The following is a 19,555-nucleotide window of genomic DNA, read 5'->3' as shown; positions in this document are numbered from 1 at the left end:
ATGTTAAGATTGAGGTCCTTGGTGGCCCCATATATATATAAATATATTAAAATTTTATCAAAATATTAAACAAAAACTTTATTAATTAAATAAAATAATTAAGATGGTTTTCTTCCTTTTGTTAAGTTTTCTTATAACATTTTTCAACACTTTTTGATATATCACTCTTTATTTTTTGTGAACTATAGCATTCATTCTCATTGATCATATTTATTTCCTAAAACACCTAATCTTGCAAAGTGATTTCTTGTTACTTCTTATGCTACTTTAGATTTTTTTTCATAAAAAAGTTCATTATCACCTTTCTTGTGCCTAAGATACTCATCATTGTGTTATAATTACTCTTGCCAACATCATCTCTTTTTTCCAAATAGATTTAAATAAATTATAGTTCTAAACTATATTATTTGGTTGACTGGCTATCAGATTCTTTTAGTGATTATACTTAAAAGCTTATTAAAATAAATTCTCTATGTTATTTTAGGTATAATATATAAATAAATGTTTTTATATTATATTAAATTCAAATACAATATTAATATAGAATTCTTTCTCAATGTCATGAACATCTTATATTCAAACATTGCAGAGTGATAAATCCAAAAATTAACATTTGGATCCAACCCAAGAAGTATACAATATATAAAATACATATGTTTGTAAAGGATTAAGAAGTTACCAAAAAATTTAACGTTGAAGGAAGTATGCACAAGTACAACTTGGGAATTGGATAATTGTGATGTTGTAAACCTTTCTATTTAAAATATTTGTTTCATAATTAAGAATTATATACTTTGTGATGGTAATATTGTTATTTGATATTAACACTTTTAACTTCCACTTTCAACTATGATGCCTTTGAATATGTTATTTTTACTTCCTTTGGCCAAGTATTTATAAGCTTTACATATTTGTTATTTTTTATTTTTGGAACTTCTTAAAAAAAGTGTTGATTTTGAACTTGTGGTTATAGTTGTAAAGTGTTCTCTTCAAATTGAAAACATATTTAACAAAACTCTAAATTCTTCAGGTTTACCTCTTTTTTAACTAATTAAATAGTTAGAAATATATATAGGGTTTATTAAATAAACTAATTAAATTTCTAACTAATTAAATAAATGGTATTTATATTGCAATAGACCATATATGCAAAACTTTTATTAAGATTTACCAATGTCAATAGGGAGCCAGTGGTTAACAAGAATATCTTTATAATATTTTGGCACACTAAAAATTAATCTGTTATGAGTTTAGTGTCAACATTTACATTAAATAGGTATTTTATACTTAATGAATAATTTTAATAATATTTAGATATCTATAAACTACAAGTATGTAATCTTAGTAGCAATAGTTACTAATAGAGGTTTTTCTTTATCAACATATTTATGAAAGAATTATTATTTTAATATTTAATATTTAATAGTTATACTAATTATTTAAGTAAGAATTCTCTAATTTATAATGTATATTTATATTAAATTTTATCATTATATAAAATCTTATTATAAGAAAATCTATATGGTTTTTTAGATGTAATTTATAAGTAAAAAATTATTTATCTTATATTAAGTTTGAATAAAATATCACTATCTAATTTTTTTGCAATATTATAAATACCTCATATTCAAACATTGCAGGGTGATGAATCAAAAGTTTAACATTTAGATCCACCCAAAGAGCATACAATATACAAAATACATATGCAAGGGATGAAAGGCTTACCAAAAGTCTGATGTTAAAAGAAGTATGCATAATTGTAGTTGATTGTGATGTTATAAACCTTTTTTTTTATATTATTAATTCCATAATTGAGAATTATATACTTGTGATGATGATATTGCTGCTTAATGTTGACACTTTTAACTTTCACCTTTAACTATAATGCTTTTGAGTATATTGCCTTTATTTCCTTTGACCAAATATTTGTAATCTTTACATGTTTGTTATTTTTTATTTTTGAAACTTCTTAAGAATAATATTGAGGTTAAGCTTGTGGTTGTGGCTGTATTGTGTTCTCTTCAAATTTAAAACTTATTTCAACTAAAGATTGAAACTCCAAATTCATCAAGTTCACTGTAGCGCACGTGGTTTTGACCCTTTATCCTATGGTGATTTACCATAGGATAACACCACGAAGCGGAACCTAAACCCTCTTTGTGCCACGTGACAGATGCCACATGTCACATGCCACGTGTCCGTGCCACATGTCCATAGGAACCCGAGGTTCAGGGCCTTGGGCCACTGAATGAAGGAACGGTGCCAAACTCCTAAGCATGACGCCAAGGAGTGATGGAACCGGACCATGGAGCAACTCCCGAGCATATAGCCCAACGAGCGAAGGGACAGGAGCCCGGAGCGACTTGGAACAGTCCTAGAGCAACCAGCATCCCAATGCCAGGACCAACACGCAAAACAGAGCCAAACGGAGTTTAGCGCTATTTCAGCATACCGGTGGCCTAACGTGAGGATATGGGTACTCCACCAGCTAGCATGGAATGGAACTTGGGCTTAGACCCAAGCCGAACGCAAAACAAGGACAGGCACGCAAGCGGGAGCTAGACTATGCCTCAGGTTGGTCGGCCATGCCCGACCTACCCACTATCCCTACTATACATTTGGAACCCCCCATAGCCCCCCCCCCCTTGAGGAACACATGCTTTGGGCTTTCACCCTAAGCCTCCCTTAGTATCAGGAGTTAGTCTCTGGGACAAACTCGAAACTTACTAAATATGGAATGTCCCTAGATTGTGAATTTGGACACGGGACGAACACCATTGTGTTCAGGCCAATCTCTACATTTCGTAGATATGCCAAATGAGCAAATCTGGACACTTTCCATAATTAGCATTTGGGACCGAAATGAGACTAACACAAAGGGCATGATAGCGAGGGTGTTTGGCAGACACGGTAAGCTATCATGTAGCGATATTGAGGGACCAATCTCAATACGTGAGGGTTCTTGTCAAGCCAGTGCAAGACAGAGCAAAAGAGAACTAACAAGCCGGGCCGAGTATGCTCAGCTAAATAGACACTTAGGAATTCCTTCCTTATGCTCATCCGGCCAAGTACAGATGTAAAGTCTAGTTTACTAACACTTGAACAAGAGGGACTAATAAAGGGTCCAGCAATACCGACCTCCTGCCATCGTGGCAGTAAGGTAAGAGTGTCCGTAAGGACTAGCCGACAGGTAACTTTCGATACCCGAAGTCACATTCGCGACACTCTCCCCCCCTTGGGAAAATCGACGTCCTCGTCGATGCACACTCGAGTCTAGAATACCACCAAGGAAACAACTCCAGAAAAAGTTCACGGTACTCACACTATGTGAGAAATGCACCAACTTAAATGAGTTAGGGGGTAACCTTTTTGTCTAACGCGGATGCGCTACCAGCTCAGACACCTCTCAGCCGTCGCCGACAAGGAAATGACCAACGGAGTCAGCCACCCTTGCTGCTCTGGGTGTCACCCAGCTACAAAAGTGTGATATGCCCTGCCCGCAGGAACATAGAGAGAGAAGCTAGAGGCCCCAACCCTCCTGAGCAAAGAAACCAAACCCGTCGGTAAGGTTTAGATAGACTATTGTCAACAGGCAGTTAGAGTTGTTTACACGGTCACGCCCTTTCAACGGAATAAAGAACATCGACAGAGAGGCGGGTTATGTGACCAGTCGACAGTAGCTACCCCATGACTAGAGATTTTAGCATGCACACGAAGTGCCGAAGCCAGTCTGCCGATACTGGCCCAAACTCAAAGATCAATATAGAGGGACTATATCAAAGTCATAAACAATGATATCTTAGAAGCTTAATTACTAGTGATTATATCTTAGAGTAGAACACAAAAGTATTCTAAGCAAGTTATCATCCGATAAACCAGTAGTATTGTAGATAGGAACCACCAACATCATCATAATTTGGCAAACACAGGAATGACCATCCAACAAAATTCAATAGCTAGTATATCATCAAGGAAACTCAATGATGAAACTTAACTACCGAAAATAATAGACAGTAAGCCAACAATTTACTAGAGAAAACTCAAAGAACACAAAGTATCATTGACTAACAAGCACAATGCTTGCGAATGTATCACCCAAAGGAAATAACATCCAAATCTATCAAAACTAACTTGAGCAATAATCAGCAGAAGAGAATGAATGTGGTAAGACCAACAAACACTCATGCCTGCCAACTATCACAAAAGCCAATCTGAATAGATCCCAGCCAACAATACCAAGGAACTCAAGTTGCCTAAGCAAGTGTCAGCAACATCCTACTGACGTCATCAATTAGCCCATCAATAAAGAGATGCATAATCATCGTTTAAGAAGGAATCCACCATCCTGAAGAACAGTAAACCATTTTATATTAACAATAATCAAGCAAAACTTTTTGACATGGATAATCAATTATCCTAGATGATAGTCAATCATCACCAATGAGTGCTAGATGCAAAGCCAACTTCAACATCGAAGCTAATGAGCCAAAATGCCTTCCCCAACAACTTTTAACAAATGGAACAATGAGCATGAAAACTCAAGGAACCAAAAGTTCAAAGAAGCCTATAGCTAAGTCTTGCCTAATAATGATCACGAGTCTTTGCATGAACTAATTTCAATGCTAAAGAAGAAACCATGGTGCAACCCACAATATCTTCCTCAACACATCCATAAGCCAAACTTCATAATGCCAAAGCTAATGAAGAGCATTTCTGCATCAATCCAAAAACTAAGCATAACGAAGCTATGCTTAACAAATGATCATCAAATGATCCTCCATGAATCCATCTATAGCAAGACGTAACTCACTTCGTAACAAGCTCAAAAAAAAAATCATTAATGATCGCTATATCCCGAACTCAAATCCAGCAAGGACTCAATCTTCTAATATCGATCACTAACTCTTCCTCTCGTAGAGTTAGCATAGTCCATGACTAAATCACTTTTCAAGGAAAAGCTAAAGCTCAACCCTCTACTAAATAATCTCGTCTAGAACACAACTAACTCAACTTGCCACTCAGTTCGTTTGAACGTCAACACAGTTGCTAAAATGCACGAATGCCAACAACACAAAGCTATAGCCAAATCATCAACACTATATTCATCAAGACTAATGAAACTCAATATCAATCCTACAGAGAGACATCTAATTTCACTTGAATCTCAATACCAACAATGCTAACGACAAGGCATCACTTCAATGCCATCAACAACAGAACAAAGCTAGTAGAAAGCAAGAGTGAATCACCACTCAAAACTCTCTAGCAACCAAGCTAACCAAAGTCGAAGATACTATACTTAGTATCTGAGACCAATCCTTCAGCAAAACTCAGTTTCAGATAACACATCATCAAGGAGTGAATCACCACGTCCAAGACTCAATGAAATCCAACACTACAGACTAGATGTAACCTAATGATATCGACAGAGGTAGAGTCGATATATCAACATGAAAAACTCATGTAAGTCTAACGACACGATCCTCCACAACACCATCCGGTAAAGCAAGCCCATCACTGCTAAATCATCATCGAGCAAAGCCAGTGTCAATGGTCCTTGACGAAGTCTACAAGTAATCACTAGTCACAAAACAACTAACAATCACTCCTCAACTTGCCTTCACAAGACCTAAACACCAACTCTTGTCATCAAGTTATATACTTGCCCAATATGAATGTGATACCCCAGGTACGAGATAAAAGTTCATAGACAAGCACGAACTAAATGACCACTCGAATCCAACTCAACCGCAATAAGCTCACTAATGCATTTAGTCAATAGCTCTGAGCATGCCTTGAAGAGGCTAGCTATGTGATCAACACTCAGTCGAAACTAAAGTGAAGACCATGAGATGGACTCATATCGGTACACAACCTCCTCATAGACAAAGCTATAGTACGGGTACTAACATCTCAACCTCAAACAACTAAGTTGGACATCACCATCCTCAGCCAAAGTGCAGCCACCAAGACCAAGTCAAGATCAGTGAGAGCTCACTACTCTCATAGAGTCTAACGTAATGCAAGGTGCAAACTGCCACCAAGCACAACGCTACTAAAGAAAGGCACAAGGGTCACCTTTCTTAGAAAAGCGCAACAGCCACTTTTCTACACCAACTCCAGACTCTATCCAACTCAATTGCTTTAGCCCCAAAAGTTAGCATCCCTTTCGGGTCGCATCATACAAACTACCTACTAAGATCTAAGCCAACCGAAGTCAACTCCAACCCCTTCACTAGTTTGTACTGGCTTTCGAAAATGGAATGGTTTTCGAGCAAAGTGATCAATAGATCAGCCATTGGAAAAGTCTAAGAAAATTTGTGGAAAATTTTCCATCCTAGAGAAAGAATGACTCTCAATCCAAAATTGCAAACTTTCAAGACTCAACCAACTTCCTCTTACTAACAACTCCACATAGGTTCACCTCAACAAAAATTCTCATGATCCAAAAATATGCTTAAGCATCGAACATCTTTGCCCATCTAACCGATATCCAACACCGACATCCGCAAAGTGCAAAATGAGCATCCAAGGCTTGATCACAAAGACCACATCATCGGATATCCACATTGCACTAACACTCTTCTTCAACCACCTTCAAGATCCAATGGAAGCCAAAACACTAACAAGAAAAATGACATGGAAAATCAAGCTCTAAGGAAAATTCCTCATCACTCAAATCAACAATGCCACTTCCACTAACACAAGTGCTAGCGATGTCAATGCATCAACCTCACACTTTCTCCATCCAATAATCTACTCCAAGTGCTAACGGATCAATAGATGAGCTATAGCAAATGAATGCTACAACCCATTCCCAACACCTTATGGGCAAACCCTCAAAGAAACAAGGTACCAACATAAGCTTAGCATAATAGACCACCATTGAGAATCCAGTCAAGGCTACTACAATGCTATTTCGTGCAAGTAGACTAGCTTCTCCATCAACCACTTTGGGGTTAATCATCATTTACCCAAGCAACTTCGTAAACACATTGCTCGTTATCACATGGATATGATATAAATCACAATGACTTGATCATCAATTGAGTAACGCAATGAGCAAGGCTTATGTCATTACTTCAAACGTTTATGTGAGTATCAAATGCCAACTCGATTCGACAAAATGCAACATAAATGCCACACTCCACCGATAGAGATTTACAACACCCAACATCACTAACTTTTGTTCACCACACGGACAAGCTCATGCCACTCTCTTTCCGACCAAACTCAACACTAATCCAACACCAAGCTACTCAAGGAGCAGTAGCAAGGTTCCCCGGAAAAGAATTGAGCATTGCAACCCAAGTCTTCCAATAGCAAGCTTAGATAAAATGGTTTAGCGCTTCACCGCTATCCATCCCACAACTCACCATTTGTAAGGCCATCATCTCCAATATGCATCAAGGTAGGGACTCTTGATTGCATAATGTGAACACAAGCAATGAGTTAACACCTCGTTGCAAATCATCTCTCCAAAAGAGAAAATGATTTACGTATTTGATCCTCCGTCCTCGATGACTCTCTTTTCGGTCTCATCTTTGACCAAACCTCAAGCTTGCTTTCGCACTACCTTCAGTTCAATCCAAGAAAAGTTTATGAGAGAGCATGGCAATGATTACTTGAACCAAAAGACTATTCCCTACAGTCTTTACTGATCCAATTATAATCATGCCTAGGAAGGATCCACTAGTGCCGTGCTAAACAGCTACGGACCAGCCTATTTGCCACTCATAGCAAACCCAGGGAGGTTTGCTTTCACCCATGGTACATAGAACAACTCATGGAACCAACGATAGGCTAACATTAATCCTGCCAACTCAAAGTGTAACCTCGAGTTGCTAATGTGCCTCATTCACAAGCTCAAGCTCAAACTCGTGCAAACGGAACATCTCCAAACCATCCTATGAGCCCAAGCACAAGCTCACATCATAAGGTACAACAAGGTAACAATATCCATACCCAAGGAACCAATTGCGAAGCCTTTGCACCCAAACGTGTACCCACTCGGATCATCGTTTTCATCTCTGCGTATGCAACAAGACTAATTGCCCAATCTCATTGAATAGTACTCGCTGAGACTCATTCTCTGATACCAAATGTAGCGCACGTGGTTTTGACCCTTTATCCTATGGTGATTTACCATAGGATAACACCACGAAGCGGAACCTAAACCCTCTTTGTGCCACGTGACAGATGCCACGTGTCACATGCCATGTGTCCGTGCCACATGTCCATAGGAACCCGAGGTTCAGGGCCTTGGGCCACTGAACGAAGGAACGGTGCCAAACTCCCAAGCATGACGCCAAGGAGTGATGGAACCGGACCATGGAGCAACTCCCGAGCATATAGCCCAACGAGCGAAGGGACAGGAGCCCGGAGCGACTTGGAACAGTCCTGGAGCAACCAGCATCCCAATGCCAGGACCAACACGCAAAACGGAGCCAAACGGAGTCTGGCGCTATTTCAGCATACCGGTGGCCTAACGTGAGGATATGGGTACTCCACCAGCTAGCATGGAATGGAACTTGGGCTTAGACCCAAGCTGGACGCAGAACAAGGATAGGCACGCAAGCGGGAGCTAGACTATGCCTCAGGTTGGTCGGCCATGTCCGACCTACCCACTATCCCTACTATACATTTGAAACCCCCCATAGCCCCCCCCCCCCCCCCTTGAGGAACACACGCTTTGGGCTTTCACCCCAAGCCTCCTTTAGTATCAGGAGTTAGTCTCTGGGACAAACTCGAAACTTACTAAATATGGAATGTCCCTAGATTGTGAATTTGGACACGGGACGAACACTATTGTGTTCAGGCCAATCTCTACATTTCGTAGATATGCCAAATGAGCAAATCTGGACACTTTCCATAATTAGCATTTGGGACCGAAATGAGACTAACACAAAGGGCATGATAGCGAGGGTGTTTGGCAGACACGGTAAGCTATCATGTAGCGATATTGAGGGACCAATCTCAATACGCGAGGGTTCTTGTCAAGCCAGTGCAAGACAAAGCAAAAGAGAACTAACAAGCCGGGCCGAGTATGCTCAGCTAAATAGACACTTAGGAATTCCTTCCTTATGCTCATCCGGCCAAGTACAGATGCAAAGTCCAGTTTACTAACACTTGAACAAGAGGGACTAATAAAGGGTCCAGCAATACCGACCTCCTGCCATCGTGGCAGTAAGGTAAGAGTGTCCGTAAGGACTAGCCGACAGGTAACTTTCGATACCCGAAGTCACATTCGCGACACTACCCCTTCTTCAATTGGCCAAGTATGTGGTATATGTTTTGGTTTTTAAATAATCTATAACTACAATAGACTATATATGTAAAACTTCTATTGAATAGAACCACATGAATTGATCACAATGCTGTGGAGGATCACCATATTGTCATTGTCCCTACAAACAAAGTGCTAGAGTGTATAGAGTTCCTATAGTTATCTACTTACCACATAATATTCCTCCAATCCAAGCAAGACACTTAATTGTAAATCCTACTCCAAATTGATATATAACTCACTCAATCTTATAAATCTTTTATTCTTTGATTTGGAAGCATCTAACCTCTTGATTTCTCATAAGCACTAGTCCTCTTTATTCTCTAGTAACTAAATCTTTGTAAGTACCTCATCTCATTTAGATTGAATATATAACACTCTATGAAACAAGCCATAAATTTCACCCAAACATACTCATCTTGATCCTGGTGCATCCCTTCTATGGCATTTTTAGAAGGTGGAAGTTTAAAAACCAAATTTTTATTATAGTCTTTAGGAAATCTAGATAGATTCACAAGAATTTCCATATTGATACTTTGAATTAGTGTGCTTGTAATTTTCGTAAACTTTAGTAGTTTAAACATAGATCCACTACTATAGCGCATGTGATCATGGGATGAGATTTAGATATACTGTCATCATGGATCTTTGAAACCTTGGGGGATAAATGGGGATAAAATAGCTATTAAAGGCTCTCTTATTAAACAATTGTCTCTTTTTTAGTTGGCTTAAGGGGAGAGATATAAAGTGTGTTATATGTGGTATCAGAGCAAATGGCACAAGTTCGATTTCCATTAATTAGTGGCTACTTAAAAATATAATGTACCCTTGAGCAAGGTATATTCCTACTCCTAAATTTGAAATTATACATATTGGGCATTCATGCATATGTTCTTCCCCTTGGTAGAGCATCCATGGACGAAAGTATGGTACAGATAAATGACTTGTTGTTTCACATGGAATAACTAGTTTACACAATGGAAGAATTGATAAATTTAGTGTGGAAATTGTCAAGACCCCCAACAAGATCAAGACTGGAAAATGCTAAAGACAAAGAGAAAAAGCTAGTGAAAACAAAGAAGAGGCCTTAGACTGGTGTTGATTCAGATTGTGGAGAAATGGAACAAGGCTAACCTATATATACTATAGGTTGATGAAGCTCCACCACTCTTGGATCGAGGACGGCCTAAATACAGCTGAGGTCGAGGAGGCGCCACATCATCATCAGGAATGTGACTCGAGACTCAGGAATCGGGAAGTGTCTCGAGAGTCAGGAATAGGGAAGTGTCTCGAGAGTCAGGAATGTGGTCTGCAGGTCAGGAATCCGGCGAGAGTCAGGAATGTGGCAAGAATTGGGGGATTCCTGACAGCACCCCCTCCTCAAGAACGAGTGGAACGAGGATGTGAACGAGAACGAAGAGGAGGATGAGATGAGCGGTGAGGGATGGGAGATGGAGAAAAAGAATGAGGACTGGGACGAGAAGGATAGCAGCGGTGGAAGTCCTGAACAAGGTCAGGAGAATGAATCAGGTTGTCCGCAGGTTCCCAAGTGCGTTCCTCAGGTCCGTAACCCTTCCAGTCCACCAGATAGTAGAGTTTAGATCGTGAAATCTTGGAATCAAGGATGTCCTGAACCTCGTACTCAGACCCATCCTCGAGCTACACTGGTGGAAGTGGAGGAATGACCCGATTTGGAATAGGACTGGGAATATAAGGCTCAAGGAGAGAGGAGTGAAAAATGGGGTGAATTTGATATGAGGAGGGAAGTGCAAGGCGATAGGTGACAGGATTAATGATGGCAGTGATAGGGAAAGGACCAAGGCGTTTGAAATCGAGTTTTGGACAGGGCCTAGTGGTGGAGATATTTCGCCTGAGGAGCCAGACTTTATCCCCGATATTGTAAGGGGGACAATTCTGACGATGGACATTGGCAAATGTTTTATGAGATTCCTGAGCACGATGGAGGTGGAAGGAGATGGAGTTGTGGATTTCCTGAAGGTTGGAGATAAATGATTCAGAGCGGGGATTTGAACGAGAGGATTCAGATGGAGAAGGAAGTGAGAGATTGAATTGGGGATTTCGGCCAGAGTTCGCAAAGAAGGGGGAAACTCGAAGAGAGGAGTGAACAGAGTTGTTATAGGAGAACTCAGCAAGGGGAAGGATATCGAACCAGTTATCCTGATGATAGTTGATGAAGCACCTCAAGAATTGTTCCAACGTCTGAATCGTTCGCTCGGACTGCCCATCAGTTTGAGGATGATATGCCGAAGAGAGGTTGGCCTTCACTCCAAGCAGCTGCAAAAACCGTTGCCAGAAATGAGAGATGAACTGAGGCCCCCGATCCGAAACCACATCTGTAGGAATCCCATGAAGTCGGAAAATTTCCCTGAATACCAGTTTTGCCATGTCCTCGCCCGAAAACTCCTTGGTACATGGCAAGAAGTGCGCCATCTTTGTGAAGCGATCCACCACGACTAAAATGCTGTTGAAGCCTCCAGAACTCGGAAGATCACTCAAGAAATCCATGGAGATGGATTCCCAAGGACCTGAAGGGACCGGAAGGGAACGAAGCAAACCTGAAGGAAGGTGGCGAGGTACCTTATTCCGGGCACAAGTGTCACAGGAGGTAACAAAAGCTTTGATGTAGTCGTCCATGTGAGGCCACCAAAAGTCCCATGCAACTAGCTCATAGGTTTTCGCAATGCCGAAGTGACCAGCAGTCGGGCTATCGTGGCACGCCATCAGGATCAACCTTCGAGCATCACCTTCAGGAACGTAAAGCTGTTCCCCACGGTACAATAAGCCATCTAAGAACTCGAACTCGTCAAATCGCCGGCAGTCGAGAGTCACTGGGTGTCCAGCCTAAAGATGGGGAAAAATGTCGCTAGCAAGATCATCGGATTGAAGATCGTTTCTGATTGCATCCATCAAGGAGGAGTCCTGAGGGGCCAGGGAAATTGCCATAACTTGAAGCCGATCAGGACCGAGGATAACTTGATCCTGTTGATCGAAGGCAGGATTACCAAGCCTGAGACTGAGATAGGAGCGCCTTGAAAGAGCATCAGGAAGGCCTTGAAACTTTCCAGGTCTGTACTTGATAACAAAGTCAAACCGACTCAGGAATTGTGCCCACCTTGCTTGACGACGGCTTAAAACTCGGGAAGTGGCAAAGTACTCGAGATTTTTGTGATCCGTCCAGACTGTTGTTTGATGGCTCGCCCCCTCCAAGAAACGGCGCCACTCTCCAAAGGAATCCACGATGGCAAGAAGCTCCTTGTCGTGGATTTCGTAATTGATCTCCGCAGGCTGGAATTTCCGAGAATGGAAAGCGACCGGATGAAGTTCGTGATCCGCTCCGAGTTAAGATAGCACAGCACCAATGGCAAAGTCGGAGGCGTCAGCCTCGATGAAGAAAGGTTGTGAGGAATCAGCATGGATCAAGACAGGAGCAGAACTGAAGGCCGCCTTGAGTGTGTCGAAGGCCTGCTGGGCAGCAGCAGACCAAGAGAAGGGAACATCCTTGCGAGTGAGATGTGTGAGAGGAAGGACAATGTCAGAGTAGTGATCAATGAATTTGCGGTAGAAGTTGGCAAAGCCAAGGAAACCTGAACGTCTGACATTGATTGTGGAGGCTCCCATTCGAGAATAGTCTTGACTTTAGCAGGATCCATCGTGATACCCTCAGGAGTGACAATGAACCCAAGGAACTCCACAGACTGCTGATCAAAGGAACATTTCTCAAGCTTCGCGTATAGGCTGTGTTCTCGCAGCTTCGCTAGCACCTTGCGAACATGTTCGTCATGCTCCTCCTAAGTTTTTGAGTAGATGAGGATGTCATCGAGGTAGACGATCACCATTTGATCAAGAAACTCCCGAAAAACGTCGTTCGCCATGTGTTGGAAAACCGCTGGAGCATTTGTCAAGCCAAATGGCATGACAGTGTACTCGAAGTGGCCATAGCGGGTTCGGAATGCAGTCTTCCATTCATCACCAGGCCGGATCCAGATCAGGTTGTATGCTCCACGGAGGTCGATCTTGGTGAAGAAGCGGGCACCGCCGAGGCGTTCCAACAGGTCCGAGATCAGGGGCAGCGGATAACGGTTCTGAACAGTCACCTTGTTCAAACCTCGGTAGTCGATGACTAGCCGCAAGCTCCCATCCTTCTTCTTGACAAAGAAGACAGGCGCTCCAGCCGGGGACTGCGAATGCTGAATGTAGCCCGAGGCAAGGTTCTCATCCACGTACTCTTTGAGGGCCTTAAGCTTGGACGGGGATAACCCGTAGATAGGCCCCCACGGAGGTGATGCTCCTTCCTGTAAATCAATGGGACAATCATAAGGCCGATGAACAGGCAGTACACTAGCTTTTTTCTTGTCAAACACATCCCCAAAATCATGATACTTCTCAGGAAGACTGACAGGAGAAACATGCAAAGCAAAAAGAAAAAGAGGTTCTTCATGAAGGAGTTCTTTCATAGTGATTGTGGAGATAGGAGGAGGGGTACGACTAAATGGAATGATGAGACGAGGATACTGTCCAGTGTAAGATGGAAGAGAGGAAAAAGAAGAGGATGAAAACTGCGTAGAGTCAGGAACAGAACCCCGACTTGAGTTTAGGGAACTTTTCCTGATTCGGACTCGATGAACACCAGGGGAAGCCGTGGGAGATGGTGATGTGGGAGAGATGAGCTGTAAGTCCTTCCAACAAATCTGAGGCTGATGTAGTTGGAACCAAGGAAGACCGAGCACCACAGAGGAAGACTTGCTGTTGATGATGTTGAAGGCGATATCGGTGACGGTGGACCCGATGTGTACTTGAACGGGCAACGTTTCCCTAAGTCCAGAAGATGGAGACACAAAATGCCCGCCGATGCCTTCAACCCTCAGATCCCGTATAGTAGGAGAAAGAGGAACGTGATGTCGGGCAGCAAAGTCCGTGTCCATGAAGCAGGAAGTTGCACCCGAGTCCAGTAGCGCCAAAGCCTTGAGTCCTGATTGTCCGGTGAAAGAAAGGAGACATGGGACGCGGAAGTTGCGGGAATTGGTGGTGGCTTTGATGAAAGGTGGTGAGGAGCTTGATAAGGAAGAAAAGTGATTTTTATTTGGGGAGTCCAAACAGACAGCTCCTACTCTGTTTGGATAGGGTCGTTTCCCGACTGCAACAGTGGTGGACTTTGAGGCAGAGTGAACTCGAGCAATCGGGGAGGCTTCCTGGGACACACAGCTGCTTTGTGATTAGGATCAGCACAGTAGAGGCAAAGATTATGAGATATTTGACGTTGCCTCTCAGCAGGACTCAACTTCCCTCTAATGAGTCGGGGAGTACCAGAAATATCCATCGGGACCGGAGCAGTAGGTTCAGGACTATGCCCCGAAGACTCAAGCTGGGATTCCTGAGTCTGGGACGGAAAAATAGCGGCGCGGCGACTTTCCTGACGACGTTCAAAGAGACGATTGTCACATCGAACAGCTTTGTTGATGGTGTCCGACAGGTCCTTGGGATCCTCCATGGTGAGCAACAAATCCTTGACACCGTTGTTGAGGCCGAAACGAAATTGGTCAATCAGGGCCCGCTCATCCCACTGAGTGTCCAAGGCAAGGAGTTGGAACTCTGCAGCGTAGATCGAGGCAGGACGAGACCCCTGAGAGAGACGTCTCATCTTTGTGGTAGCAGCCCGAACCCGATCCGTCTCGCCAAAACATGCTTCGAGCTTCTCTTTGAACAATTGAAGATCCATCAGCTCCGGAACCACGACCCCTTTCATGCTCTTCTCCAGAAGAGGAGAAAACCATGACAAAGCTGCACCCTCGAGCAATGTCCCAATCGCGCCGATTTGAGACTCGGGAGTGGGGTACCGCCGATGATGAAGTGCAAAGATCAGCTCCATTTGATTCAAAAATCCACGAGGCTCCGAACGCTTGCCTGAAAATTTCGCCGGGAAACTCACCTTCGGTTCAGGAACTTTGCTGGATCCTTGAGCCGAAAGTGAAGCAAGCTCCTGCTGCATGCGAAGAAGGGTTGCCTTCAGCTCGGTATTCTCAGACTGGATTTTTGCAAGGACTTCAGCAAAGAAATCAGAATGGCTTGGAGACTCCATTGGCAAGAAGAAAGAAAAGAAAGGGGGGAAAAGACAAAGGCAATCAAATAATCAAAACAAGCTAAAAGAAAAGCAAAAAAACACAATCTGAATCAAACTGTCAAGACCCCCAACAAGATCAAGACTGGAAAATGCTAAAGACAAAGAGAAAAAGCTAGTGAAAACAAAGAAGAGGCCTTAGACTGGTGTTGATTCAGATTGTGGAGAAATGGAACAAGGCTAACCTATATATACTATAGGTTGATGAAGCTCCACCACTCTTGGATCGAGGACGGCCTAAATACAGCTGAGGTCGAGGAGGCGCCACATCATCATCAGGAATGTGACTCGAGACTCAGGAATCGGGAAGTGTCTCGAGAGTCAGGAATAGGGAAGTGTCTCGAGAGTCAGGAATAGGGAAGTGTCTCGAGAGTCAGGAATGTGGTCTGCAGGTCAGGAATCCGGCGAGAGTCAGGAATGTGGCAAGAATTGGGGGATTCCTGACACAAGCAGCAGCAACCTGCAAAACCTGCTCCTAGCGGAATGGGTAGTGTGGGTCATTGTTTCCATTGTGGAGAGTCGGGACATAGGTCCTTAGAATGTCCCAACAAGCATAAGACAAGGTCTCGTGTTAATGTCATGAGGGAAGACGGTGGTGGTGAAGCTGAAGGGGTTGACGAGTTGGTCAATGCAGACTATGAGGAAAAAGAGGTGAGTAACTTTTGTTGCTTTCCTCAAGCTTTTCTTGCAGTCAATGCAAACACTGATTCGTTGATGTATTTGGTAGGCTTTGTCTGTGGACACCGAATCCGAGTGATGATTGACACGAAAGCTACGCACAACGTGATATCCGAAGACTTAGTTAAGTTGTTAGGATTGAATGCGAGCAAATGTCACCTATGCACTTCCAGTTTGCAGAAGGTGGGCAAGTAGCTAGAAAGTTTGTGAGTGATGTTCCAATAAAAATATCCAAGTGGAAAGAAAGAGTAGACTTGGTAGTGTTGAAGATACTAGATTTTCAGATGGTGTTTGGTATGGATTTCTTCAACAAGTATATAAAAGGGATTTATGGTGCTGGACAAAGTCGTATCAAGTTGAAGTCAGAAGGACGTCCTAATGTATCCTTTCAGTTGCAAAAGCGTTCCTCAAAGGATTGGGATGCAAAGTTCCTGATTGCGAGGGCCGCTCAAAAAGCAGCTAAGAGGGGATGTCGGACCTTTTGGGTTCAAGTGATGGAAGCGGAGGGTGTTGGTGACTTAGTTCGAATCAGCGATGGGGTTGATCCTGATTGTGGAGAAATGGAACAAAGCTAATCTATATATACTATAGGTTGATGAAGCTCCACCACTCTTAGATCGAGAACGGCCTAAATATAGCTGAGGTCGAGGAGGCGCCACATCATCATCAGGAATCTGGCTCGAGACTCAAGAATCGTACAGGAAATCAGAGAGTCAGGAATAGGGAAGTGTCTTGAGAGTCAAAAATGTGGTCTGCAGGTCAAGAATCTGGTGAGAGTCAAGAATGTGGCAAGAATTGAGGGATTCCTGACAGTTGGGCTGCTAGACAAGGGAAAGACTCTGGTTGGCTTCCTCTGGAACCATTCGCATCTAGTAGCGATTTTGGCATCCTTCTCTTCACGACGAGTGTTGAAGTTCAGTGAAACACAATTTGCCTTCAACTTTCTTATGATGGAGAGATTGGTGGAGCTGAGGCCAAAGCTACAACAAATGTTTGTGAGCGACGCTTACAATGCAAGGCTAGAGTCAAGGACAGATTCTGGGATAGCATGCCAAGGAATTGTGTTCAACGATACATACTGGAACGAGGTTAACCACATGCTGGGTGTTTCAAGGAGGGTGATGTATTTGCTACGGATGGTTGACGGAGACGTGCCTGTGATTGGGAAGGTCTACGAGGGGATGGATCAGATGAGCGAGAACATCCGTCAACAAGAAGAGAACAATCTTAGGTATGAGGAGCTAAACCAACTGATTTCAAACAGGTGGTGGGCTTATCATAGCACCTTTCACTCCATGGCATACATGCTTGATCCAGAGTTTCAGGGGCGAGGACAGGAAAAATCCAGGGAAGTTTCCAAAGATTGGAACATGTACTTGGAGATCCAGTTCCCTGACTATCATGAAAGGTCAACTATAAAAAATCAGCTTTGCCAATACAGGAACTTGGAGGGTAGTTTTGGCACTAGGGACTCTCAGATGGATCATACAACAAAGGGTTCTATGCAGTGGTGGGAGGACAATGGCTACTCAGGTCCAGATTTGCAAAGGTTGACAATTTGAGTGCTTAGTCAGGCAAGTTCTTCTTCATCTGTGGAGCGATTGTTCAACATTTTTGGGCACATCACTTCAAAGAAGAGGAATTGCTTAGTAGTGAGCCGGATTGCAGACTTGGTATTTGTGGCCAATAATACCAAGTTGATAGGGAGCCACATTTCCTATGACAAGTTTGTGGGATTGAGCCAGACAGGAAATATTCCTCAAATTATTGATGCTGATATTGAAGGTATGGAAGAAGAGGACGAAGACGAAGATGATGATCTTGCTAATGAGGAGCTTCTAGATGAGATGGAGTGATAAGTAGAATATTCTAGAAAATATTTGTGTTTTCACCCGTGTTTATCCGTGTTCATTTCTGTGTTCCGTGTTCGTGTTCAAAAAATTGAATGCCATGTTCGTGTTCATGTTCGTGTTTTGAAGCTATGGCTAAGCTTTTTGAGCACCGCAATGTAGATTGGACCCCATCCTTGAGAAACGTCAGGGAGGACAATCCTGCCGTGCTCCGTCTTCTCGCCCACCGGCCACTGCCTGTGGATCACCTCGAAATCAAGCTTACCTTTCTCTATTGCCTGTCACTCCAAAGGTTAAAGCTGGAACCGCAAGAAAGAGGAAGAAAAAAATAAAGTATAAACAATGGCCTCAGTGCTCCCACATTTGAAATCACACTGTCATTCTCTAGCTGACTGAGTGAACACGTCGAGTAGACAATCCTACCATAGAGCTTGGCTGCTCGTAGAGCGGCAAACAAGAGTGCGAGCTGCCTCTTTGCACAATTCTCCGTGCGTCGGGGTGTCCATGTCCCGAGCTCCTTTGGATCGTGTAGCAAGTGTCGCTCAGAGGAACAAGGCGAGTCCACCAACACCTACGAACAAATACCCCGTGAACACGTTGATCATATTCCTAGCTAGCGTGAGCGAACGGTGCACCTTGTCATAGAGATCATACTCGGTCCACTTAATGCCATTGCGACGGGTGACTCGAATGGAAGTCCTTAGATTTTCTGGCACGTACTCGGAGATAACCTGCAAAGCTGAAACCCTGATCACTTGAAAGAAAAGAAGAAAATGAAAGAAGAAAAACTAAAAACGAAGAGTTCTGTACCTTCGACAGCCGCTTGCTCCTTGTTGGCGATGGCTCGTTTGCTACCAGCGAGGCTTGGAGGAGATCCAGCTGCTGTAAAATTCCCAGAGTTTTCCCTCCGGGAGCAGCACACAAATCCAAGACTTTGTCGCCCATCTCGAGATCCAGAGCCTCGGTGACAAGAACGGACGCGGCATCCATCAGGTAATAGTCGAAGACGTTCTGGGTGTCGCGCTCGGGATGAGGGAAGAGCTCGTTGGATTCGTAGGCCAGAAGCTTGAGGATGGAACTCAAGTGGAATTTGGCGATGGAGGAACGCTGGCGTCGTTGCAGCACTTGTTGACGAGGCATGCAACGCGGGGCTTTGACAAGAGGCACGCCATCAAGGAGCTCCACCGAGCGCTTCCATACTGTTCTTCGTAGAAGGCCGAGAAGGAGTGGAAAACGTTGGACTTTCTCTCCTTCTCGAGCTCTTGCTTGAGCAGCTTCTTCATCTTTGCTTTGGAGAGAGGCTTCTTACCGGATTGCTTCTTCGCATTCTTGCGTGGAAATCTAGCTCCTGCGCGTCCAGATCCGGCATTTCCACGGATTCATCGTCTACATCGACCTCCATCTCCAATTCCTCGTCAGAGCTCCAGGAATGTGTCTTTCTAACGCCGCGCCAGCGGCCGAGATAAGAGCCAGCGCGTGTAAATCGAGAGCTAGCGCCTAGGGAGATTCGCAGGCTAGAGACCCCACTCTTACCCCGATTGCGGCCCAGCATTCCTCCAAGACTTTGGGCCTAGGCTTCTTGAGCTAGGGTCTTGTTAGGGTTCT

At 43.3% G+C, this 19,555-nt stretch overlaps 1 protein-coding gene across 1 annotated transcript; it reads right to left on the bottom strand.

Moving 5' to 3' along the window:
* Positions 1–17,866: 17,866 nt before the first annotated feature.
* On the bottom strand, positions 17,867–19,113 carry LOC9659322 (5-methylcytosine rRNA methyltransferase NSUN4). The gene is made up of 3 exons (XM_024660488.1): positions 18,761–19,113; positions 18,586–18,681; positions 17,867–18,521 (listed from the first exon to the last, which is right to left on the bottom strand). The coding sequence occupies exons 1-3, from the start codon at positions 19,088–19,090 to the stop codon at positions 18,222–18,224; spliced, it is 726 nt and encodes a 241-aa protein (XP_024516256.1). The 5' UTR covers positions 19,091–19,113; the 3' UTR covers positions 17,867–18,221.
* Between the last annotated feature and the right edge of the window lie 442 nt (positions 19,114–19,555).

Source organism: Selaginella moellendorffii, unplaced genomic scaffold, assembly GCF_000143415.4.
Source record: "Selaginella moellendorffii unplaced genomic scaffold, v1.0 SELMOscaffold_74, whole genome shotgun sequence".
Lineage (NCBI taxonomy): Eukaryota > Viridiplantae > Streptophyta > Lycopodiopsida > Selaginellales > Selaginellaceae > Selaginella > Selaginella moellendorffii.
This window is presented reverse-complemented; position numbering and strand designations above follow the sequence as displayed.